The sequence below is a fragment of the Protopterus annectens genome, chromosome 1.part1 (genome assembly GCF_019279795.1).
Source record: "Protopterus annectens isolate FY-2018-M chromosome 1.part1, PAN1.0, whole genome shotgun sequence".
NCBI lineage: Eukaryota > Metazoa > Chordata > Ceratodontiformes > Protopteridae > Protopterus > Protopterus annectens.
Genome location: NC_056726.1, coordinates 541,890,184 through 541,917,130, shown reverse-complemented (window position 1 = coordinate 541,917,130; position 26,947 = coordinate 541,890,184). Strand labels below are relative to the sequence as shown.

Sequence of the window (26,947 nt, the reverse complement as noted above, 5' to 3'; positions counted from 1 at the left end):
AGGCAAGGAGGCCTATTACTAGAAAATCTTATGCTGCAAAATGGAAAGGATTTTGTGCCTGGAACCATTCTCAAGGAATGAACGCAGCAGTGTCCATATTACCTCAGATTCTACAATACTTGACTGAGATGCTTCATAAGGGCTTGTCCTTTTCCTCCATCAAAATTCATGCCTCAGCCATTTCAGCTCATTATAGCACAGAGCCTCCCCTCTTCTCTCGCCCACTGCTCAAGCAGTTCCTCAGAGGGGCCAAAAATTTAAGGCCACCCAGGAAAGCTCCAACTCCAGCCTGGGATCTTATCTTTGTCTTGGAGAAACTCACTCTTCCTCCTTTCGAGCCAGCTGCTACTGCAGATTTAAAATTTCTTTCATGGAAAACCGCTTTCCTTTTAGCAATCACTTCTGCAAGAAGGGCATCTGAATTACAGACCCTTATGGCAGTGGAACCTTTCATCATCTTTCATGCGGACAGGATGTCCCTCAGAACCAATCCCTCCTTAATGCCCAAGGTGGTGTCCAGTGTGGCTCTTAATCAGCCCATTCATTTGCCTACCTTCTTTCCTAACCCACAGAACAAAGTGGAACGGATACTGCACTCTTTAGATGTGCACAGACAACTTAGATTAGGCCTGTATCTCATAGTGGCCAGAATGCCCATCACCAGGAAGCCATACTTAACCATTTGGAAGATTATTTTTTTTGTATGATGAAACAGAAACCTTCTTGATCCATCAGTTTCCTCTCTCCTTCAAGTCCTACAGCACCTCTCTGAGCTGTTTGACCAAAACATATCCAACTTTTTTATTAAGGTACATCTCACAACACCATCAGCCTCTTTGCCTTTGGACCATTATGTTTCCATTAATTTTCTGTGAAACATTTCCTGAAGGACACACTGCATATGAGGCCTCGCAGAATACCCGTCCTACTTCTCTCTAAACTTAATTTTGTTATTGAAATACATACTGTTCCACAAAGACAGGGTGGCACTCAGGACAAGGCACTCATTCATGCCAAAGGTGATAATTATCATTTAAGTCCATTTGTATAGCTCCAGATTTTTCTCCCCTCAGCCAAGATAGTAAAAGACAAAGGAGCCATTTTTACCAGGGATGTGCACAGACATTTCAGATATGCTAACATGATGTGAGACTTGAGCTTGACCATTTTTTTATCAGTCCTTGCCAGGAAATCATGGACTCTGAACACTATTCAGAGAAGTTCTCACATAGCTCACTAATGGCGTCACCACTTGTTATGACTACCATAGCTGTGTGATCTGGACACTCTCCATGAAAGTAGTCAGCAACATCGCAGCATTTTTCTTGAATGTCACAATTGAGAGCACATAGGCCGATAGCCTAGTACCAACCTATGAACATTTAGACTTTATTTCATTGATGTACAAAAGTTCAGAAGGTCATAAAATAAACACCGTTTTATTGTAAAAGGCCACAAACATCAATCATGCAGACTCTCAGGCAAAACAAGTGCACCAAAGAAAATTAACTTTCTGTAGCAATGATAATCATGCAGGGTACATTTTTCAAAGCTAAGTCACATAAACAGAGGAGCGTAGTCTTTCACAACAAGTGCAGTAATTCTCTTCTGCAGCAGAAGTTTCCACAATACATACAGTGGATATAAAAAGTTAACACACCCCAGTTAAAATGCCAGGTTTTTGTGATATAACAAAATGAGACCACAATAAATAATTTCAAAACTTTCCCCACCTTTAATGTGACCTGTAACCTGCACAATTCACTTGAAAAACAAGCAAATCTATTGGGGGATAAATATAAAAAAATAAAAAATGTACAATAAGTTGTTTGCACAAGTGTGCACACCCTTAAACTAATACTTTGTTGAAGCACCTTTTCATTTAATTTACAGCATTCAGCCTTCTTGGGTAGGGGCACACCTTGACTTGGCAACATTTGCCCACGCTTCCTTGCAAAAGCGCTTCAAATCAGATTGAGAGGGCATCTCTTGTGCACAGCCCTCTTCAGGCCACCCCACAGATTTTCTATTGGATTTAGGTCTGGGCTTTGGCTGGGCCATTCCAAAACTTTAATTTCCTTCTAGTGAAGCCATTCTTTTGTTGATTTGGATGTATGCTTGGGGTCATTGTCGTGTTGAAAGGTGAAATTCCTCTTCATCTTCAGCTTTCTAGCAAATGCCTTAAAATTTTTAGCCAAAAGTGACTGGTATTTGCAACTGTTCATAATTCCCTCCAGCTTGAATAAAGCCCCAGTTTCGGCTGAAGAAAAGTAACCCCAAAGCAGGATACTGCCACCACCATGCTTCACAGTGGGGATGGTGTTCTTTTGGTGATGCAAAGTGTTGTTTTTGCGCCAAACATACCTTTTGGAATTTTGGACAAAAAGTTCAACCTTGGTATTCTCAGACCATAACACATTTTCCCACATGCTTTTGGGAGAATTGATGTATTGTTTTGCAAATTTTAACTGGGCCTGGATGTTTTTCTGTGTAAGAAAAGGCTTCTGTCTTGCAACCCTACCCAATAGCCCAGACATATGTAGAATATGGGAGATTGTTGTCACATGTAGTACACAACCAGTGCTTGCCAGAAATTTCTGCAGCTCCTTTAGTGTTGCTGTAGGTCTCTTGGCAGCCTCCCTGGCCAGTTTTTGTCTTGTCTTTTCATCAATTTTGGAGGGATATCCAGTTCTTTGCAATGTCACTGTTGTCCCATATTTTCTCCACTTTTTGATGACTGTCTTCACTGTCTTCCATGGTATATCCAATGCTGTCGAAATTTTTTTGTACCCTTCTCCTGACTGATACCTTTCAACAATGAGATCCCTTTGATGCTTTGTAAGCTGTCTGTGAACCATGGCTTTTGCTGTAGCAGGCAACTGAGGAAATGTCAGGAAAATCCTACTAGGACAGCTGAACTTTATTTGGGGTTAATCAGAGTCTGTTTAATTAATGGCAGGTGTGTACCCAAGAAGACTGAATGCTGTATTCAAATCAAAAGGTGCTTCAACAAAGTATTAGTTTAAGGGTGTGCACACTTATGCAACCAGCTTATTGTATGATGCTTTGCCAGATATGGCCTGCATTTCTCACCCCTGGGCTTCTGGATACTGGCCAAGGCTCTTGCCACCCCTATAGTGCCTTTTTAAGGCAGTGTTCCAAAGACCAAATTACCAGCATAACCGCTACAAACAAATGCAATTTGAGGGTCATGTTGCTCAACGCTAGAAGTCTAAATCTCAAAATGCAGTTGCTCGAAGTACTCCTTAAATGGAGAACATCAACATTTGTGCTGTAACAGAGACCTGGTTCAAGGCAGCAGAAGGGACCACTGCACTACCAAGCTACAACTCATTCCACACCTTTTGGCCCCAGAACTTGGACAGAAGCTCCAAAGGCAGTGGTGTTTCCATATTCATAAAGGATGCTCACACCTCCAGACTGGTAGCCCAACATAATGCATCTGAGATATTTCAGGTGCAGCTAACATTGAGTAAGACAGCGATTCAGGTTGTAGCCTGCTATAGGTCCCCAACCATGTCCCAAGATTCACATTACACATTCCTAAGCACCCTGGAGAATACTAGGGTCCAGTCTAACACTCTCATACTAGGTGACTTCAACTACCTCTCCATTAATTGGGAAAACTACTCATGCACCAGTACACTTACCCTTGTCCAGCTCGTTCTTACCCCCACTAGAGGTAGCAACATCCCTGACCTGGTCATTACTAACATGGGGGAATGTTGCTCTAAAGCAATAGTCAACTCCTCCCTGGTTAGATCCGATCACAAGCTAATCACCTTGGAAATCCACATCCCCCCCCCCCCTTCAACAAAGGTAACCACCATGAAAAACTTCTCCAAAGCTAACTTTGGGCTCCTAAAAACAGAGGTGGCTAACTTCACAGCACCCATGCAAATGGAGAATAGTTGCATGACCGCCAAATCATACACCAGTGCACTGTACGAACACATGCACAAATGCATTGATCTCGCCATACCCAATAGAACTAAGGTGCTCTCCTCAAAAACAGGAAGCCATGGTGGTCACCTGCCATAAACAAACTCTACAACAGAAGGAGGAAACTGATGCAGAATAAGGTGAAGTCCCAAGACTGGAAAAACTCCCTTATCAGCCTCAACAAAAGGTTGAGATACCTCATCATATCCTTTAAAGCTAGCTATAAAAACAGAATTGGAGCAGATAGTAAAGACAACCACAAGGCCTTCTATATTTATGTAAAGAATCTTCATGGCAATACCCAGATTTGCCCTGAGCTACTGCACAATGGTACCTACTATACCGAGCCAACAGATATTGCAAATATACTGGTGGGCAGATTCAGTGCCATCTTTGCCCCCTCCCCCCCAAAGCACCAATCACAATACCAGTAGATTGCCAGGCACCCAGTATTACTGCTGCACAGGTTAAAAAACAACACTGTCCAAGGCCAAGAATACAGCTTCTATGGGACCTGGACTGTGCTCTTCATGAACTACAGAGTGAACTGGCACCTCACCTGTGTGCCCTTTTCAGTCACAGCCTCACCTCAGGCTTTGTCCCTGCTGAATGGTGCACTGCTACAGTCATCCCTCTCCACAAAGGAGGAGCGACTACAGACCCCAGGAACTATCGCTCCATTAGCATGACTAGTCTGATATTCAAAGCTATGGAATGCATCATCATGGACCTAATTAATAAGGATATAGGGAATCTCTAAACTCTGGATCCTACACAGTTTGGTTTTGTGAAGGGTAGGTCATTCCTGATCAACTTGATCAACTTCTTTGAGTCAGTCATCAAAGGTGTGGATAAAAGGTAAGGTGGTTCATACAGCCTATCTTGATCTGGCCAAGGCCTTTAATATCATTCCCCACTCAGGAATCATAGAAAAACTTACTAAGCTAGGCATTAACCCCTGTATCACTAGGTGGGTTGCAAACTGGCTCACAGATAGAACCCACAGTATGAAAGTAGCTGACTCCAAGTCAGACTGCCAACCAGTCACGAGTGGAGTCCCTGAGGGTTCGGTCCTGGGTCCTCTCCTGTTTGGTATCTACTTCTCTGAAGTCTAGGCCAACACAAAGGGACTCTGGCTGACAAAGTTTGCAGATGATTGCAAGTTGGGCGCTACTATTAACTCCCCAAGTGATGTTGACATCCTACAGAAAGGCCTCAATGAGACCAACGACTAGTGGCAGAACCATGGCCGTAAGCTGACTGCCAAAAAATGTCTTTATCCCCTTTGGGAAAAACCCTGTTCCCTTGAATTACCACATTGATGATAGTCCATTGAACACAGAAGGCATTATAAGAGACCTAGGAACACAGGTTGACAGCAACCTCTCTCTTGACCACCACATTGCCACTGTGGTCAGAAAGTCCTTCTATGTGGCACATCTCATTACTAAGGGTTTTGCATCCAGAAAGAAAGCGGTCATTGTCTCCCTCTACTCTTCTCTCATTAGGCCAGTCATCTTGTACAATGCCCCATTTGCCATGTACCTCACTAGACACCTGCAACAACTGGAGAGGCTGCAAAAGTAGCCCACAAAGAGGATCCTAGGCCTTAAACACTTGTCCTATATGGACAAACTAAAAAAACTCCAACTATTTTCTGTCTCATAACGCCTACTTAGAGGTGAAAGCCATGTCTGACCCAGCTCTGTTAGAAATGCTACATCTAAAGAAATCCCAATCCCTCCGCACCACTCTCCAGAGACCTCAACCTTATTACCACAGTCAACAGAACATGCTGGAGGGACAGGTTCATAACCCAGAGACTGCCCATACTGTGGAATAGACTTCCCATACATGTCAAACAAAGCACCTCACAGGCTGTCTTCAAGAGAAATTGTGATGCGTGGATGGGAAATAGAAAATTCACCCCGGGGATCACTCCAGTGTCTCTACTTGATAGAGAGGCACTAGGAACTAAGGTTGGGTGGCACGATGCCAGGGTAATCCTGTAGGCTAGGCTTGTAAAGACTCCAGGGCCATTAGCCTAGTACACACCTATGAACCTATGAATTGTAGATCACTACCCAGAACTGTTGGTTCATGTACATTCCCTTCTCTGAGAGAGACCACCTTTTTCTGAATTGATAGCACTGCATCCCCCTCTCAAATATTACTTACTTACACTGAGCCGGTCTGCTAAAGACCTGTTTAACTGATCCAAGCAGGAATTCTGTTTGCTGATAAATAATGTCCCATAACTGTAAAGCATCAGTTCTGTTTACATTTGTTCATACTATTTACATCATCTTGAACAGTGCAGGGGTTTCAGGAACTGTGGAGGTTCCTTTGACAAGTGGGATGTGGTTATATTTTTGGAGGCTTTGTCTGCTTGTGGCATGAATGTTACTGAACATCATGGCAGAAAAAAATTAGGACATGATGTGCAGTCCACTAACAAAAAACACAAGGACACTGGAACACAGAAGTGATGCGATACATTTTTTTCGGTTGAACAGATTAGGCTAACAGACAAAACTCTTTGGTAGCTGCAAAACCTGTGTTGGTCCAGTAGAAGATCTTTCATCACCTGTGTGTTTGTCTCTTTGTGTGGCCGTCATGGATATTCATTGAGTGGTTGAACAAGCAGGGCAGCAAAGCTCAAGGCTTTGACTTCATTGCTAAATGGGACTCCGTTTGGCAATAAGTATATCTATCTTCACATGGTAGTCTTCATTCTTCATTTGTGTTGTGGGGAAGCAGAATCCTTAGTGGGAAATTTAAGTGTCTGATTAGCACGCATTAAAGTAGCAACACATGTTAGAAACATCATAGTCTCTCCTCATAATGTCACATTAAGTAGTAATGTGAACTGTGTTAGTTTAAACAATGTTATGAGAAAATCTGTGCTTAAGTGGAGAAAGGTATATAAGTTTGTAGAGTGGGTAATCTATGCCAGCCTTTCCCAGGGCTATGTGTGTGTGTGTCTGTGTGAAAATTAAATGTGTGTGTGTATGTGTGTGTTACCTACTTGGAGCAGGGACACGAAGCACTGGTTTCACAGAAAGGGTGCTGGAGGACTTGGCTTGGACACTTGGCTGAGGACCTAACCCTACAGCTGTGTCAGTGGGTGAGTCTTACTGGGAACCTAGAGGGAGACAGACCGAGAAATACAGACCCTGGACCAAGTGTGTTCCCTGTGCGCTCTTAAGGGAAAGCGTCCTTGATGCAGAGAGGTTTGCATCTGAAAATACTGAATGTATCCATTTATATTCCAAGTGAACATCCTTCTCCAGTGTCAGTGGGGTGGATTCAGGCTTGATTACTGGCCCAGCATGGGGATGCCACACCATCTATTGATTGGAGCACTTTGAGCCTGTTCTTCAGGGTGGCTGTAGTCATTCAATATGGCTGCAACATATGCAGGTCTCTGATAGAACTAAGAAGACAAAGAACAGTCTTTGGACTTGGGGATAATATTTTGTTGTCCCTGTTTTCCCAGTTACTTGACTTTTTTGGGCTGTCCTGCTCACTCTGTGGGTAACTTGGGGATAAGGAGTTCTTTTCATTCTTTCAAGGTACTGTGTGTTAGCACGTCTTTTAGCATTGAATAGAAAAAATAACCAATCCCATTTTAGGTATGTGATATTTTTATTTTTCAGAGTGTTAATAGATAGTTTCTTACATGCACAGTTTTGTACTTGAAGGAAGGAAATGCTTGTTTATGCTACTTAGCTGTTTGCTGGAGTAAACATGCCTTTGATGCCGAGATAACTTTTGAGCTCACTAAAAACAATAAGCTAGTCTGTCTTATACTTGGGTTTAGAACATGAAAAAAAAAATAGTTTAGAGTTTTTTTTTTTTTTTGGACAGCATTAAAGTCCTTCTCTCTCTATCTCTTTTTTTGGCAACAGTGACATTCAAGAGTTGAAGCAAAAGGCCCAACAAATGAAGGGGAAGCGCCTTGTAGATGGAAACATTGATGATGATGAGCATGAGTTTGAGGTGGTTCCTATTGAAAAGACAGGTGAGAAGCATTTTGGATGTGTTAACTGGAGGATTGATGCGCATGATTTTTTACTTTGTTGCCTCATGCAATCTTAGAGCTTGAAAAACTGCAAACTGAAAGGTTAACTGCTGGTGGCTTAAGTAAGCAAGAAGCAGCATTACTGAGTAAATTGTCATTGTAGTCGCAGAAAGTTAGCTAAGTGCATGTGATATTAACTGTTGTACTTGCTCATTATTCTTTGCCGTGTTATTATTTTGATTGGCTAGACCTCTCTAGGTCTGCAGATTTTTTTATGGGAAGACTGAGGTCATGTATATAATAGAGTAACTACATACAGTCAAGAAGAGGAAGCATATGGTGACTGGAAGGTGAAATCAGTAGGTGTGATTTTTGTTTCCTTTTCATCCTTATATTCTGAAAGTTTTCTCTGCAGGGTTCTCATGTTACTTGCTCACCTTTAGTAAACAAAATACTAGCAGTTTTTAATTGTCATAGTTCAATGCCTCAAAAGTAAATACAAGGAAGTCTAAAATACCAGTTAGAATCTTAGAAGTTCAGTGGAATTAATTAATACATGAAGTATTAAACCAATAAAATGTGACTGGTTTCACTCACTGAAGTATCTTCAGTCATAAGGTAGAAAGAAAATGAAGCCCAATAGCAAACTAACCCGGTAATAGTTGCTACAGAGACAGACCTGGATATGTTCATAATAGTATTCATTGTTACAGGGGTATCCTGTATGCAGTAGTCTTTGATGGACCTGGTTTCCAGACCTTTACCCCCCTCTTAAGTCATTAGCCAATGCCTTCCTACTAAGTTGCAAGGACACTAGTGGTGTAAATCGGTTGACACTCTTCAGGTCTTTCTGTGTAATATACATACAGCAGTATGTGTTTCACAGTGCTTCTAGCAGCCAAGTAAGTACCCCATGGGGGCTTTTCTCTCTTGTTTTTTAATCTTCTGGATTGTTTGACTTGTGTCTGATTCTTACTCTATTTCTGAAAAAAATTTTGTGAAAGTTGATAATTATGCGGTGTGAGAAACAGATGTCCTGTATGGATTTTAATAATAAGTGTTTGTTATGCTTTGGCCCGGAGCACAGTTAGACTGCTTCTACCCCAAAGACAATCCATCATAGACTTTGATCTCGCTCCAAGAAATTCAGATCTATAAAAAGGGCACATCTTTGGTTCTGAGCTGCTGTGGAGTCTACCAAAACATGAGTAAGAAGGAAGAGAAGAAACATCAGGAGACCAATAATGTCTTGGATGACTGGTTTTCCTTGGAGAGGCACTTTTGCATCCCCTACCCATGGAGTTAGTTTCAGATGATTCTTCTGGCATAATCTCTATGCAGACACGTATGCCTTTATTTTTTCACTCTTCTTTCTGGACTGATATCTCCATGACTTCTGAGGCTGAAGATCCTTTAGCTTTGGAGGCTTGTACTGTTATTTCAAAAGGGGAAGGCAGAGTCACTGAATCTTTGTATGCAAGGAAGTTTCCAGTGACCACATCAAGGTCTCAGTCTAGTCCCCTACCTGTGGCCTGAGACCTCTAGGGTAGCTGTTTCCAAAATCACGGGGCACAAAACATAGAAGTACAAACTTGGATTTGCCAGCTTGCCTCAGCTTAGGCTGGGCATTGCATCTCTCCATTCCACTACCCAGGCTTCTATAAATGTATTGACCCCTGCTTTGCCACCAGAGGATTTTCCTCTGGGGAGACACTTCACAGAGTAAAGTAGGTTTTACAGTGGGGAAACTGGAGAGTATTTTGAATGCCAGCAAAATACATAGCTTATATGGGCTTGTTGGAACATACACCTCTACCTTTTTCTCCAGTGCTAGATGGGCTGATATGTTCTGCAATGCATGTCTGGAGTTTTAACACCCTTGCCCCTGCTCTTAGGAAGTCTGACCTTTTTCTACATGGTCAGGGATTCCCATAAGCACATTAATAACAACCCTTTGTTTAATCCAGATATGGTGTCTGTGATCCCTAGTAGGGGGGCAGCCTTTGCTCCAATTAGTAGTCATATTCCCAGTGACAGAGATCAGAGCACTTGACATATGTGGGAAAAGTATAAACTTCTGTTGCCCTTTTCTTCAGAGCCTTAACTTGCCAGTCCCACATGCTTTTCTACCAGCAGTGTCAACTTGAAAAAAAATGAGAGCTAAGGCAGGGGGGAATTGGGATAAAGATGTGAAGCAAGAGATGCTGGACATATGTGACTTCTCTTTTCAGTTTGCCAAGAATAAGAACCTGTGACTATGATGCTGCAATATGCATTGTGCAAGGCAAGCAGCTACAGTCTCTGTGATATGAAGACATGCTTTCCCAAGTGACATGCCCCTGCCAGATAATATGATGACAGAGATTCTAAATGGCTCACTAAGTAAGGATATCCTGTTTGGACCCCTGCTCAGGATCTTTCCAAATAAAACTGGAAAAAAAGGGAAAGACTATCCAGTCTGAAAGACAACTATTTCAATCCAATTTCTTGTTACCACAGGAATGTTACAGCAAATCCCTGAACCGGTCACCCTAAACCTGTCACCCTAAACCAGACAGTGTTAAGCCTGGCAAAAGGAAAAAGAGAATTTTGGAGATAATGGCTAGCTAGGCCCAGAGAGCAGCTGGGGGGTCCCAGGCCAAGACACACTGAAGGATCAGCTGTGACTTGGTCAGACTGCCCCCCACTCATACTGTCTTTATGCCTTCCCCAACCCATTCAGGCTGATGGCTTTTAAGATCCAACTTCTTTCATCGGAGAATGTTGCTTGTGACTTTACATCAGGATATGTTTCTTCACATAGCTATGAGAAGCCCTCACAGAGACTACTTCAGATTCTAGATATCTCAGCATCAGTTTCAACTTTATTTGGGGTATCCACAGTGCCCAGCATATTGGTCAGTTGTTTAATTGCACACTTCAGAAAACAAAATATAAAAGACTTCCCTTTTTTGTATACTAGGTTAATAGTTGGCAAAGTTGAGGGAATTTTTTGTTGGAAATTTTTCCTTACTTTGGGCAAACAGATTGACAGCTGTGAAAAAAATTCTCACCAAAAAGCCAAAACAGCAAAACTGTTTTTAAGAGCTGTTGAGAACATGTTGTTTTTGTATTCTTACAACACCTCTTGTCAGAATAGATATGGCAAAGACAACACGGCATCTCAAATTCTCTGCAACCCATTTCTAGATTCACTGGGTATGGTGATTCCTGTCAGGCTGAAGGAGATGAAAGCAGTGTACTGTGCTTCTGTAGTATCTAGTATTGTTTTTTGCCAATACGAGCACCTTACAGTCATTAGAGATAGAATTATAGTAATCACTCAGTTATTTATTGCCCATTTACCTGTTTAATCCAATTCAGATTTACCAAGGAGTCTGACTCTCTGTGGATACGGAACAGAGAAACTAGCAGTTGGATAGGGTGATGCCAGCCCATCACAGAATGCCCACTGACTCATGACATACACATCTTTCCACATATGGGATAACTGCCAGTTGACCTGTGGGATATTTGGAGGCTGTGGGCAGAAACTGGAACATTCTAGGAAAAAATACATAGACCCTGAGGCATATGGATAGTGCAAAGAAGGCTTTTTAAGTGGAGAACCAAATACCGAAATGTGGTACACTAACAAGAGCCTGATCCTTCTTGCTGAACAAGTAGTCACTCTAAATATAGAATGAGCATTGCAGCACAGCCTTCAGCTTTTAGCATTTCATATTCCTGGTTTACAAAATGTTAGCAAATGCCTTAAGCGGAAAAATTAATGTTGCCATACATGTGTGAGCTTCACAAATATTTCAAGGCATTGTATTGAAGTGGAGCATTCAAGAAGTGGATCGTTTTGCTGTGCTGGTCAGCAGTCTGGGAGAAAGTTGTTTTTTTTTACCTTTAGACTCCTACTTTAGCCTACCTTTTCCTTCGTTTTCTTTGATTGACAAGGTGCTTCCCAAACAAAACAAGGCATGGTTAAGCTAATCTTAACAGCTGCCTTTCAGCCAAGGCAATCATTGTCTTTTCCATCAGTAGGCCTGATCTCTCTTCCACCATACTATTTGCCAGTGCACAAGTTGAAAAGCCAAGTCCTGTTTATTACATGCAAGTCTCAAAACTCTGAATCTTTCACCCTGGAGGATAGAATTATGGTTCCTAATGGCATGGAATTCTGATTCCTGATAGCATTTCAGTTTTTCCAACTAAGTATTAAACATCTTAATAAAAGCTAGGAGACCTAATGCTAGAAAATCTTTCATATAGAAGTGGAGATTTATGTCTTGAACTTTACCATAACGTTTGGATCTTTGCATTGTCTTGAGCCATAGTTTTAAGCTGTGTAGAGCATTTATTTGATTCAGATTTGTCTTATTTATCATTCAGAGTGCTTGTTGCTGCATTTTGTACTTGAGTTTCAACTTTTCCACTAATAACAGCACAACCCTCCATTAAGGCCTTCTCAGGAGTTCTTTACCAAGTCTACCAAGATGATGTACATCTGCCTTTGAGGGTTCAATCTTGTGTTGGAAAAGTTGACTTTATCTTCCTTTGAACAAAGAGATTCAATGTATTTTAAATGCTTCCTGTAGAAACTCTTTTTTTTGCCTGTACTTTAATCAGCATGGTTTCGCGGTTACAGGTTGTCAGGGGTAAATAACTTTATTTGGTATTTCTTAAAGAAAGTGCCATTGAAAACTATGTGATCCTTCATTTCAGAAGTTGTCAACAATCAGACTCTGAGTCAGTTTATGCAGCCACCAGTCTTTTTTACTCAAACTGCCAACATGAAGGCAGTTATCTCCCATGTATGCTAGACATGTCTCAAATGTGGCATTGGGAAAACTAATAAATTCTGAGAAAAAAAAAGAGGTCAATTTGTCCTTTTAACGTAAGTAGCAAACTTCTTCCAGTCAGTGAGTAGACCCTGTTAAAATAGACTATTGTGTTGTATTTTGTTATGAAAAAATTTAATAAGCTTGTGCAAGACATAAGCAGAGCACATTCCTCTAGGGCAGGAACTACATCAGCAGCACATATCTGAAAAGTTTCTGCATAGGCCGTTTCAGAAACTGCTGCAAGGACTACTGTCCAAACTTTCGCAAACAATTACAACTGCAGACTGAGCCTAGTTGTGGGATAGGGTTTAGCATGGTTATGTTACAAGGGCCCTTTAGATATACCAGCACTGATTTAGAGTATACCCATGTGTTATTGTTTACTGTTACAGGGGTCGTCCCTGAAAAATGTGGTACATTTGTGTAGGGTGCTTACAAATAACAGCAAATCTTTGAGAAGTCACTGAAACAGGAAAGTCACTTTCCTTTTATCCTCATAAGGAAATTATATGGAGTTTCCTTGTAACAGTGAATGTCTGAGTGATAACTTTGTAGCAATATGGAAAATAGTTTCTTACTTACCTTTGAGGGCTGTAAAAGGCTTGAAGAACAGAGGGGAAGTACATGGTAGTGCCAACTTTGTGTTTACCTCACATACTAATCAAGATTCTGTGGAACAGTGACAGGAGACCAGCACTGACTTTCCTAGGAATAATGTTACATTCGATGAAAACTCTGTCAGGAAACAGAAGAGCACCTAAAATGGGTAAATCCTCATTACTGTGGTGCATTGTCACAGTGGTCTGTCCAGTAGGATTAGCTGTTGTCACAATTGTATACAACTGTATTTCTAAAATTCACCCACCAAAAGTTCTGAATTCAAGAACAGGCAACTTCTGAGACATGAACTTTATATCAACAGAAAAAAATCAGTTTGAGAGAGAGTTCATACAGCATTTTGCTCATTAAGTTCAACTCATGTAAAAGAAAGCTGGATTTTTCACTTGAAGCCTGAGAAAGAAGAATTCCTTGAAGAAGTTGTTTTACCACTGTGCTGGGGCAGAGTTTTGCCTTTATTTAGAGCAAGAAAAGGCCGAAAGGGTCAAAATGTGTACTTTGGTGAAGTGAGTTGGGCCCAGGTCAAATTGTTGCAAAACAAAGTCCCTTAGTGGTTTAATTCTGTGCTTCAAAGCTGCAGTGCCCAAAGTTCAGATGTGATTTCCATTCACTGTAATTATAGAGTTTGTATGTTCTCTTCATGTCTGCTAGTGTTTTCAGGTGCTCCAGCTTTCTTCCATTTCATGATGGTTGATTGTCCATATATATTGCACCTACCCTTGCTCTTGTGGGCCCTGATCGTGGCTGAAAAAGGTTCATGATGAGCATTTCACTTATTTTTTTAACAGATGAGTAAAATAAAATTAAATTAAAATGCCCGAGATGTAACTGACAAATGTGGAAGTTAGCAGATGGATGAAGATATCTCTGTTCCCAAATGAAAAGCTTTCCCATTTCACCTTGTAGGTGGCCTTAGTTGAGGATAGCTTGGCAACTTCAGGGTCTTCCAGGACCTGTTTTGGAAGGTATGTTGACTGGATATGCACTATTAGTTATCTTGCTGTGATAAAGCTTCCAGGGCCAGGACAAGAATTGCATCTATTGAGGCCAAGATTTTTTTTCAAGGCTTATCTGTGGCACCACACAATGACAAGGGTGAACATAAGAGTTTCTCAGTGGTATTTTTCTTTTCAAGGAATTTGGAGGGAAAGTGCATGCATGTGTGTGCACGTGCATGTATGGGGGGGGGTGTACAGGAATCTTCCCTCCTGATTTATTAAGAGTGTTCGCTGCCCATTATTTATATCTTTTTTTATTTACTATTTGTTAACCAGGTGAGTGATGTAGTCTAATGACCCTTTTCAGCACAACCCAGGCTCAGAAAGCAGTAAACACAAAACTTTAAAGGTTCAGTCAGTGATGGACATTGTAGACAGAAGCAAAAATAAACATACACTGCTTTGATGAAGGAAACAAAACTTGGTTGCATAGTGTTCTCCCAGTGTTTGAACAACAGATCTTTTTCCAAAATACTTCACATTCAGAAGATTTCCTGATTGCTGTCTTGAACCGGCTGAATTCTTGAGTAGGACATGGGGTCCTTCTGAGTTTGGAGGAGCCCTGGGCTATAAAGAAAATGGAGGCCCAACTAGATTTACTCTGGCTTGTACTGTTTTTCTCAGAAAACATGTAATGAAAAACATAGTTGTGCCACAGTTTATAAGCATTTATAGTAAAGATAACAGTATGACATACTGGCAAATGTAAGTGAAACTGATTTAATATATGTCTGTGACATAAAAGATAAATAAGCAGTATATTCTCAAATAAAGCATTCACTTTTATTGTTTAATATAACATTTTAGCGTATATCTGTCAGTTTTCCTAGTCTTAAATGCACTGGTTAACGACTTGAAATCCAGTTTGTGTGCAAGTTTATAGTTAATACTAAGCATCGCCAGTCTACAGAGAAGCAGCCTCAGTCCAGCACGGCACACAACCCACATTTATTAATATTATGAGCGCTTTCGTTTGGTACAATACCAGACTTCTTCAGAAAAACACATGTAACACGCAACATTCAGCTGTTATACTTTAAAATTCATCATGTGATCAATCATCTGATCCAATTCCAACACTGGTCATGTGGTTTGCCCTACAAATTACTTAGACATACATATTTTATATGCTATAAAGCTTAATTCATTGTTACATAAAACTTTTATGTTACTAAAACATTATTTTACATATATTTTAAAACCATATTCAAACATAAAACCATTAAAATTAAAAAAATATTTAATAGCTATTTGTTAACATCCCTGCCTTACCTGTCTATTCAAGCTCTTTAACTTTAGTATGGAAGTAATTGAACAAACATCATTTAACCCAGGTAATACATATGAATGGCAACGTAGTTACCAAACTAATTCACATGCTTCTAATTTTAAAGATGCAGGTCCTCCCTCTCTTCTTTTTGGATTTGATCAATAATCCTGAACTTAAACCAGTGTTCTGGATGTTTTTTATATGGTTTGCTAAAGCATTTTCTAACTTTTCTTTCTCTATAGCATAGATATGTTCATAAAGTCTCTCTCTGTTTCCTATCTGTCTTTTATATGTAGAAACTGGGACAATGTTGGCATAAAGCTATATAAACAACTCCACTAGAATTACAATTATATTTCTGTCTTGTCTCATACTTTCTATCTCTAATGGTGAAGGAACTTCCTATGTCAATGTACTTACAATGAGGGCAAGATTCGCATTTGAACATGCCTTTAATTCTACTATTAGGTAAATCCTGAAAATTTAAAATGAAAAAATTCTTCAATAAGCATAGGTTGTGTGCCGTGCTGGACTGAGGCTGCTTTTCTGTGGATTTTTCACTGGTTTGTTTTTTAAAAATTGTATTTCCAAGCATCGCCAGTCTGTTTAAACATTTTTGTCTCATCATTGCTATGTGATAGTTTTAAATTCAAAGGAATAAAGCTGTTTTCAGCTGAAGCCACAGAAGCACAGTTAAAAATATGTACAGAATAATAGTGATATCCATGATATAGCATTTCCTGCAGCAGTTCTTTTGGCTTGCATTCTTGCTTGATGTTGGTTGAAATATTTATTTCAGGCAATACAGACTCCTTCCTGACAGATCTCTATTGGTACTTCTCTGCTGTACCTTTGACAAAACTGCTCAGCGTCAGCATGTGCTTCTTCAGTCATTGCACTAAACTTCCAAAGAAGCTCCAAGATAAACACATTTGCTACAAGGACTCAAAATGATGCCAAAGACCCATGAGAATTGAGTCAGTTATGATACAGGACATTTCACCCTATAGTGTTTGGCATCAGCAAAATTTGGCAACCTTTGACTGCTGGAGAACTGAAAGAGAATACCCATATTCTGTGCCACAAGACTTCATTCACAGAGAATTTCATTCCAGTGTTTGCAAATCAGTTTAAAGTCTGCAGTGAGAGTTTGTGTTCTATTTCAACATCAAGTATTGCATTTTCATGCCTCATTCAACATGTTTGTCTGGTAAATAACTGTGTCGAGTTTAATCAATACTGAAGGCATCAGAACACATTCAGATTTTGACATGTACTTCTTACCCAACTTCAGTTGTGTACGGGTTTGTGTTGGCAGATTGAGAGACTGTAATTCATTCAGTGCCCTGAGTATTCCACTCAATGTGCAGCGTGTTTAACATAGTCCAGATGTGCTGGTCATCTAGTTTGGATGGTCCATGTAGTGAAACTGGTAGTATTTCCACCTATGTAACTACAGCTGAACAAGTTATGTTGTTGTTTGTCTTTCGGCTTTTCCTGGTTAGGGGTCGCCACAGCGGAACACCGGTCCGCTAATGATTGGCAGTTGGTTTTTATGGTGTCGAGTTGCCAGCCCGAAGCCCAACCTTCAACGAAGGCACGCCCATTCAACGCATGTCTTTCGAATGCCCACTCGACCGCGGGGAGGACATGTAGAATCCACACAGAAGGCACTCCCAACCCAAGCTGAGAATCGAACTGGAGAACCTCTTGCTGTGAGGCAGCAACGCTACCGCTGCACCACCATGGAAGTCACTACAGCTGAACAAGTTGTACATCTGCTAAATGATTGTAAGTGTGTAACTGCCTCTTTCAGGATTCAGCACAGTGAATGCCAACAAGGTTTAGTGTGTGATTTCCACAGCTTGAGAACACAGTTTTCATTGTATTCCATGAGAATTGCCTGCACAACTTTGTACTTTCTGGCCATGTTTGAGCCATTGTCATAAGCTAGGTCACACACAGAACAAAATGAAGGTTAAGTTCTTCTAGAAGTAGGGTTACTTGGCTATTTACCATCCTGTTTTGCCTGTGAAATTGTGAAACAAGATAATCGCTTTTCTACAGACAATTGCATTTTGTCTGCAATCTTCACATATCTGGCAATCTGGGGTAGTGTCAACAGTTATTGCAAAGTATTTAGCATTTTGAATTTTACCAAGAATGGAGATTTGCACAAATAAAACACAGGTTAATAAATTCATTCTGAATATACTGGGAAAATATTGAACCCTCAACTGATGGGTTGTCTCTTGTGACTCAAACTTTTTTCACATGGTCCGACAGCACTGAGTCTTAGCAGTATGATAGTGCCCAAAAAGTTTCCATTATTGTGATCACCGGTGCATTGGCTGGAACCAAAGAATCCCACTTCATGTTCCGAAGGAAGAAGGATAATGTTCAAAATGCACTGGAAAGTTGATACCATCAGTTACTTTCACTCAAGTTCAGATGGCAGCGAGTCATCAACTAAAGCATTTGAGCATGCTGATCTGTAAGCAGATTTCCATGCAATATCATTTTCTTTGTGCGTGTTAGAATTCTTGTGTTGTGGTATGTGATTCTTAAGTTTTCTCTAACCTCAGTCAAGAGTCCATCCTAACAGCAGTAATGTATTTTCAGTCCCTTTGCTTAAAATGTAAACATTGGGAACAGTATAGAGTCTGCTTTAACGTATTCCAGCAGAGCCAGTCTCTTTTACCAGTTTCTACATTCTGAAGCTGTTTTGTTAACAGCCATACTGGAAAAGCATGATTCTTTGCATCCCCCAGGCTGCATCTGGGAATGTCAAAAGATTTAATCATCAAAAAGGGCTTCAGCTGGGAAGTTTCTTTTGTTTATAACCCAATGTCCATTTCTGTGAGATCTGTAGCAACACTATTTGGGAAGTGGGTCACTTTTGTCCATGTTTATGATGTTCTGATGCATTGTTTACACCCCACACAGCAGTCAACTTGAGGAATATTGTTACCTTCATAATCATCCACAATCATCATAGGAAAATAAGTTATGTACTTACCATAACGTTCCATGTTTGTAGTCCATCTTGCCTAAGTTCTTGCTGGATGGGCTCGGAGCCAAATCTTGGCTCCGACTCTGCCGATACTAAAGCTCGAGTGCTTTTACTGGCTCAGGGCTATCCCCTATCCCATAGTGCACCACGGCAATTCCCCAGATCTTGTTTGCAAGAAAGTAACTAAATACATAATAGTGGTTATACTATCAATAACTATGTATATACAAACAAAAGAATTTTGTTTTACTCTCAATGACATGTGGACAGACAACTATAACAAGGTCACACCACATAATGGATAGTTCACCAGGATACAGGAAGGGGGAAGGAGTGTGGGACGCAAGAATGTAGGCGAGATGGACTACAAATATGGGACGTTACGGTAAGTACATAACTTCTTAATGTTATGTAGTCCTATCTCGCCGTAATTCTTACTGGATGGGACAAGCGTCCCCAGCACCTTTATCCCGGGTGGCTCAAGCAAAGAGACTATTTAGCACAGTGGACCCAAAGGATGACCTGTCCCAGGAGGCCAAATCCAATTTGTAATGAGTGACAAAAGTATGAGGTCCTGGCCATGTAGCTGCTGCACAAATGGTATCAGTTGGGAGTTTTGATTTTAAGGCATATGAAGCTGATACTGCCCTAGTTGAATGGCCTCTTACTTTAGCAGGTAGTTGTTTCCCAACATTTTTATAAGCAAATGAGATGCAGTCTGAAAGCCATTTAGACAGAGTTACCTTGGAAACGGGCAAGTCTTTTTTTTCTCTGAGAAGGAAACAAACAATTTATTTGATTTCCTAAATCTTTAGTCCTGTGCAGGTAAAATCAGAGAATTTTATGGACATCTAATTGATGCAGTCTGTATTCTGATTTATTACTGTAATTGGGGAAGAATAATAGTAATTCAATAGTTGTGTTTAGATTATGTTCTGAACATACCTTAGGGAGGAAAAGAAGGATTAGTTCTTAGGGAGCCTCTGTCCTTACGGAATATAATATATGGAGGTTGAATGGTCAGAGCTTGCAATTCTGAAACCCTCCTAGCAGATGTTATAGCTGCTAAGGACAATGTCTTCCAAGACAACAATTTCAAGTCGGATGAAGAAGACGGTTCGAATGGTGGAGAAATCAATGAGGTCAGTACTAAGTTTAAGTCCCAGGGCTCCAGAGGTCCAGATTGGAGGTCTGAGGATGACGACTCTTTTCAAAAAGGTTTTACATAAAGAGTGGGACATAATAGAATTTCCCATGTTTCCAAAATGATAATTTGAGATGGCAGCCAACTGAACTCTAATGTTATCAGTTGCAGCTCCTTCTTGAAAAATAGCTGTGAGGAAGGACAGGATAGACTCTATATGGGGGCTGAGTAGGGATCTATGCCTTGTTTAGCCGCCCAAATGGAAAACCTTTTCCATTTGCTGGAGTATAATTTCCTGGTGGAAGGTTTGTGGGAAGAAATGAGGATGTGTTTAACAATAGGAGAAAGAGATATACACCTGGCTATTCTTGGAACTGGAGCAGCCATGCTGTCAATTTCAGGGTTTGGATGGTAGGATGGAACTGTCCTGATTGATGAATCAGAAGGTCTGGAGATGGTTCCAGATTCCATGGTTCCTCCAAGAGATAAAGCCACAGGAAGGGGAACTAGACTTGGTGAGGCCAGTCAGGAGCAGTGAGGACAATACCCATGCGCCCTATTGCGTCTGGCCGAGGGTGGGTTACAGAACCCCTCTCTATCTCTGTAGAGGAGTCTTTGAGACCTATTGTGGATGTAATACCAACTATTTTGAGGGATACAAAAAATTTCTTACAAGATCTCTATCAGGGGACTCGAGCTATAGATATGGATAAAGAGCTATTGTTTGTTACCCTTGATGTAGGGTCTTTGTTTACTGTGATACCAAATGATTGGGGCATAGAAAATATTAGAGAACTATTGACTGAAGGTAACCACTACACTAATGTTAAAGAAAGGTTGCTATGTAAACTTATTGAGATTGTTCTAGAGAACAATGTGTTTTTGTTTGGTAAAGATTGCTATCTGCAGAAGATTGGTGTAGCTATGGGCATGGCTTGTGCCAATAGCTACGCCAACCTAGTGCTGGCCAAATGGGAGATTGACAATGTCTTTAACATAAACCCATCACTTCTGTGGTATAGACGTTTTGTTGATGGATGTTTTTTTGTTGTGGCAAGGTGGTGTACAGAGTTTGTTGTCCTTTGTGGATTACTTACATACTACCACAACGTTTTTAAAGTTTACTGTAACTTACTCACACTCTAGTATTTCATTTCTGGATGTGACTGTTAGTAAGAATGAATTGGGTAGTTTCCACACAGGTTTATACAGGAAAGTTGTGAGGAAAAATGCTCTGCTACATAGACAGAGCATGCATCCTAGATGCATTCCACGCAATATACTTAAAGGACAGTTCTTGGACACAGAGCTGAAAACAGCATTTGATAAACTCAAGCATGACTTTATAGAGAGAGGGTATAGCGAGAAAGAGGTAGATGAATGTATTAGGCTTGTATCTTTAGATAGGAATACCAGAGGTAAACCATTTTTCTGTGATACACCCACACCCCCCTTGCTTCAGGGAGAAAATAATGTTAGGAAGGTTAGGTTTCCATTAACCTTCTCGAGTGATGTGAACATATGCTGTAAAGAATTGGAATATTCTGAAAGCCAGCCATGACCTTAGAGGCATTGTTGGTGATAAACCCAACTTTTCATTTAAGAATAATAGGACAGTCAAACAACAACTGTGCTGCAGGAAAGGGAGTAGCTTGACACTGGAGTCCCAGAGGTTTGGTGGCTATCCATGTAGACACTGTGAGGCATGCAAACATATTTTTAGCGTGTCTAGCTTTGTGCATCCAACACTTCGTTGCTCTGTTGAGTTTCCCCTTTATGCTGACTGCAGTACTAAGAATATTGTCTACTACTCTGTGTGTAGCATGTGATGCCTACTATATTGGAAAAATGAACCGTCCCTTCAGGGACAGGATTTTAGAACATCTACATGACATCAGGAATTGCAAGAGTACTAGTGCTTTAGCTAGACATGTAATTGAAGTAGGGGGAGATCATTATTTTAAGTTTTTTGTTTTAAAAGTAGTACCAGAAGGGAATAGGGGTGGTGACTTGAAATGTAAGACAGAAGCATGCAAACAGAAATGGATTTTATTTTTCAAGGCTGACACCCACCCCAGGATTAATGACATGGTTTCATTAAAACCATTTTTAAAACAGAGACCACTTAAACACTAATACCATATGAGTATTTTTAAAGTTGTGATTGTGTGTATTATGCTTCCTACTTGGACTTTTTGCACTAGGGATTCTTCAGAGTGTTCATTAGATACTAACACTTTAAGTGCTATAATTGTTTTTACTCATTAATTAAGCAGTGTTTTTCATTGGCTATTACTGCTTTTTAAACTGTATTGTGTTAATGTGCTGTTGTCTGATGAAGCGGTTACCAACCGTGAAAGCGCTTACCTTGTGTGATTAAACCTTATTTTTATTTCCTTCAGGAAGTTTTATTTTTTGCTGCCTTGCTGGGACTGAACTTGTATTTTTAATCTGGGGAGGTCTCGGAAGAGGGGACACCTTCAATGGGGGCTCCTCTGGTTCCCTACAGTTAGGGGCAGGCAGGGGTGAAGAGGCTGCTACCTGCTGCTGGAGGGACGTCTGGTCCAGTGGCAGAGCTTTAGCATTAGACAAAGCTCTCTCCATCGCCTCAAAAGCCTTACCAGCTTCCCGCTCCGAAGAACTCAGCTCCGAGGAAATGGAAGGTTGACTCCGAGCAGAAGGGACACGCTCCGAAATTGACATGGGAGCCGAGCTTACACGAGTCAAAGCACCGAGAGGGAGGGTCGGATCCGAAGAAAAAACAGGGTGACTATCCCTCTCGGAGTCGGCCGGAGAGCATCAATTCCCAGATCCCTCGGCTCCAGAAATCTTACATCCCGGCCAAAAATTCAACCCAAACCCTTTCCCAATAACCCACCACTCAAAACTGCATTTCAGTTCAACTCTTATTTTATAGGTAGTATACCATCTCTAATCAGGGATTCCTCAACAAACAAATACAGTACATTTTGCCAACATTCAAGATAAAACACGTGTCTTACCACTGCAGACACTGGTGAATAATAAAATGTTGTTTGAAGTAAAAGCAAGAATGGTCATTTAACAGCTCCTCGATTGCAATAATAACTTTGACACGTCTGGAAGAATGTGGGGAAAGGGTCGGTCAGCACTTGGGCTTAAAAATGAAAGTCTTAAAACTTGCAATTCAGCTGGTTTATTTTGTTCAGCATTTACAGCTATTCTCAAAGAGGTAAGAGTTGTTTTGAGAACACAAACTGGAGTAACATAAATCTACCTATGCCAATAATTGGCATAAAAATAGTACATATTACCTACCCACTAAAATGTCAGTAAGGACCAAAATGTAATGTGTACGGATCTAAACCAGTCACTGATATCAAAACACTACTAACCTGTCACACAAATACATAAGGAAACCTTGCGTTATGGGCAAATTGCTTTGTCATAATTGAAAATGTAGTTGTTTTGCAGTATGTATTTTATTGGTTAGATGTTAGTCGTAGAACATAAAGCATTAAGTTTGTCCAGTTGGCTTAGGCATTATATGCAAAGACATTTTGTTTCACTACAGTTGAGGTTGCACTACAGCATACTTTGTATTGGTTTATTGTTTTAAATTTGGTGATAGTACAACCCTCCAGGGTTCGGTTGGTTCATTTAGAGCCTTTTCACATATGCATGCTCTAGCACTAGGTTACCATTGGTTAGGCTTATGGCCTTGAGTTTCCATATTCTGTGTGAATAGCCTATCAAATTGCTTCTGTGAAATTGCATTTGTTTGTGTTTTTTAGCTGTGATTGGATGATGTGTTAACTGTGCTCTTTTCCGATTGGTTGATATTTAAAGTTTTGTATACTATTCTTCGTGGCCTGATGAAGCAGTGTTATAACAGTGAAAGCGCTTACCATTTTTTTCTACGTGTTGTTATTTAATGCTGTACTTTTTAGCCATATTTTTATTCATTAAAAATTTCAGTAACCATGGTGGTCACAGTTTTCCTTTTGTCGTTTGATTTTGCTGAGTGTTGACAGCGACCTTGGTTCAGTGGTTGCTTCTTGTGTCTACTTTGTTAGCAGAAAGATTTGATGGCAGGTGTCCCACGCTAAGACAGAGGTAATTGGTCTGCTAAAGATGTAAAATATGCAAAAATATTACTAAGTGATGTGAATGTCAGTTGGTTGGACATAAACACTAATTCCTACATCTATTATGAACTTAGATGGTTTCACACAACTAATGAAGAGCCCCCACACATTATAGCAAGACATCAAATTTTCTATTACACTGGATCCTAGTATCAGATCCTAGCAAATGCTCCATCACAGGTACAGTGTCAGACTCTCTCTGATTATCTCCCAGTCAGTATGACTGGACATTTCACACATCCAGTTAAACAGCATATTTATATAAGAACATGTAACCTTTCCAAGTTTAACCCAGAAATGTTTATTACTACACTATCATCTATTAACTGATTCACTCCAATGGAACTCAGGAAGTTTGCACTGTAACTTCCAATGGGAAGAGCCTAAAACTCTTGACAGAATCAAATTATGTCCTTACATTTCAAACAAATGTTCATATCTCTGGAACCGTAGAGGTTATGGAAGAAGTATAAATGGCAAACTATTCAACACAAACCGTTTTTATAGTGGTAGCATTATTTAGGTTCTAGGTTTTAAGCTGAATTGTATAAGTCACTGTAAACACGGTAACTATTAAGTTTGTAATATTTTGTTAACTTATAATATCTCAACAACCACTCGAGTTACGTACATACTGTCAGCAGCATTTTATTCATCTAGCTGAGAGTTTTTATATGAGGCTAAGGAGTTCTGTCTGTGTTATTGGTTATTGAGATATTTAGAAAAATGTGAAAATTGTTTACATTAATATCATAAAAACAACAGTTAATATCTCTTCACCTGCACTAGACAGAGGTCAAATATTAATGTAGTTCAGTATGCCATTGTGTAATCTTTAAAATGAAATCTTTTAAAACCTTGTACATAGCATGGTTTTGGAATTATTGATGCAAATACGAACAAGCAATATTTGACGATTACTGGCATCAGTAGGAGATCACTGCAGATGCACCTGGAAGCGTCACTCTGATGTAACAAGTTAGCTTGAACGTCTAAAAATCCTTCCCTTAGATGATGCTATAACTGAATTCAGTACAACTTTTCTAAATATCCTAAATAATTGCCTTGCACCTCCTAGAAGGAAGAGACTGAAAAAACGTGCAATTTGGCTATCCAAAAATAGTAGAATGCTAATGCAGGATAGCGAAACGTCATGGAAAGAATGTCAAAAATGTAAAACACCTCAATATCTTGAAAACTTCAGAATGCTTCTCAGTCATGCTAAAAAGAAAATAAATGAAGACAAAAAACTATACTATAATAACTTTCAGAATAATACTAAACACAACCTTAAAAAAGTTAGAACATCCATTAAAGAAATCTTACATCCCGGCCAAAAATTCAACCCAAACCCTTTCCCAATAACCCACCATTCAAAACTGCAATACAGTTCAACTCTTATTTTATAGATAGTATAGCATCTCTAATCAGGGATTCCTCAACATCTTATCCCAGCCCTGCCCAACAGCCACATATCACCACATCCACTTTCACTTTAAAACCTGTGCCCATATTCTATATAAAACTACTCTTAAACTTAAACCATGCTCTTCTTCAGCTGATGGCCTTCCAAGCAAGTACCTAAAATAGCAGCCAGTAGCAGTGCTTGCCCTATCTCAATCCTTATAAATAGGTCATTCCAGGAATCCGACATTCCCTGTCTCTGGAAGACATCATGCATTATCCCTCTGCACAAAGTAGGAAATTCAACAGACATTAGTAACTTTACACCTGTGTGCAGTCTTCTTTCCCTTTGCCAAAATGCTTGAAGAATATATTCAGAAACAATTGTTAGAGTATCTCCTGCAGAAAGAAGTCCTATCCTCTACAGAAAACTGCTTCCGTCTTTTCCATAGTACTAGTACTGCCCTTCTAATCTGTATATTGTCAGTAAAGCTAGAGATAATGGCAAAGTAGTCTCTTCCTTATTTCTAGACTTGTCTGAAGCCATCGACAGTTTGTCACAGTAAACTTCTACTTCAAATAACCTCACTAGGTCTGTCTTAGCCCACCCTTCTGTGGTTCAGAAGCTACCTGTCCAATAGGTGTCAGTCAGTAAAATGGCACTCCATGCACTCTCCTTGCCTCCCAGTCACCACAGGTGTAGCACAAGGCTCTATCATTGGTCTTCTTCTTTTTAACATTTTCATCAACATCCTCTATATTTCTACACAGCAGGCCACCCTACTACAATAGGCAAATAATTCCACTCTCATTTGTACATATGACAACATGGTACACCTCCAAAAAATGACTTAAGAAGCTTTAACAGCCACTGAAATATGGCTTCATAATTCACAACTCATGATCATCCCAAAAAAGACCAAACTACTGCTTTGTTCCCCTAAATCTGTCTCTCATCAAATCAAAAAAAAAAAAAGAGATTAAAGTCCTATCGGTTGATAATACAGCTGTTAAAGTCACTTCTCATAGCAAACTGTTAGGTGTGATAGTGGATGATAATCTTACATTCAGTCTGCATATATAAAATTGCGCAAGAAAAACTCATCAAAAACTAGGGATGCTTTACAGAGCCAAAACCTTTCTCACCGATGCAACTAAAGCTGCACTTGCTACTACTCATCTCCTCCCCTTTATGGCACAGCCATTCTTACTAGCCTCCAGGCTTCACAAAAATTAATTAAAACTTGAACAATGCTATAATGAAGTTGCTAAGTTTGCAGCACATACACCTTTCAGAACCCACCACTGTATAGCACTGAAAAGTCTAAATTGGTTAGAACTACCGCATCATCTGACATATACACAACTTCTTACCACCTGTAAGATCATCCAGCATCAAAAAACTTTCTACACAACTGTGTTCCCAGTCTGTCATTGTGATCCAGGGACCAAAAATCCCTGTCTGTCTACAACCCTAACAAATCTGCTGGACATAGTCTGTACTCGTACAAGGGTGCTAAGGCCTGCAACTCCTTACATGTATCCATCTGATCT

At 40.1% G+C, this 26,947-nt stretch overlaps 1 protein-coding gene across 1 annotated transcript in view; it reads left to right on the top strand.

Annotated features, from left to right (window-relative positions):
* FTSJ3 (FtsJ RNA 2'-O-methyltransferase 3) overlaps nucleotides 1-26,947 on the top strand; it is a 1,310,428-nt gene that overhangs the window by 1,132,779 nt on the left and 150,702 nt on the right. The window contains exon 17 of the mRNA XM_044076638.1: nucleotides 7,875-7,987. Within this exon, the coding sequence (XP_043932573.1) occupies nucleotides 7,875-7,987 (113 nt within the window). The remainder of the gene's footprint in view (nucleotides 1-7,874; nucleotides 7,988-26,947) is intronic.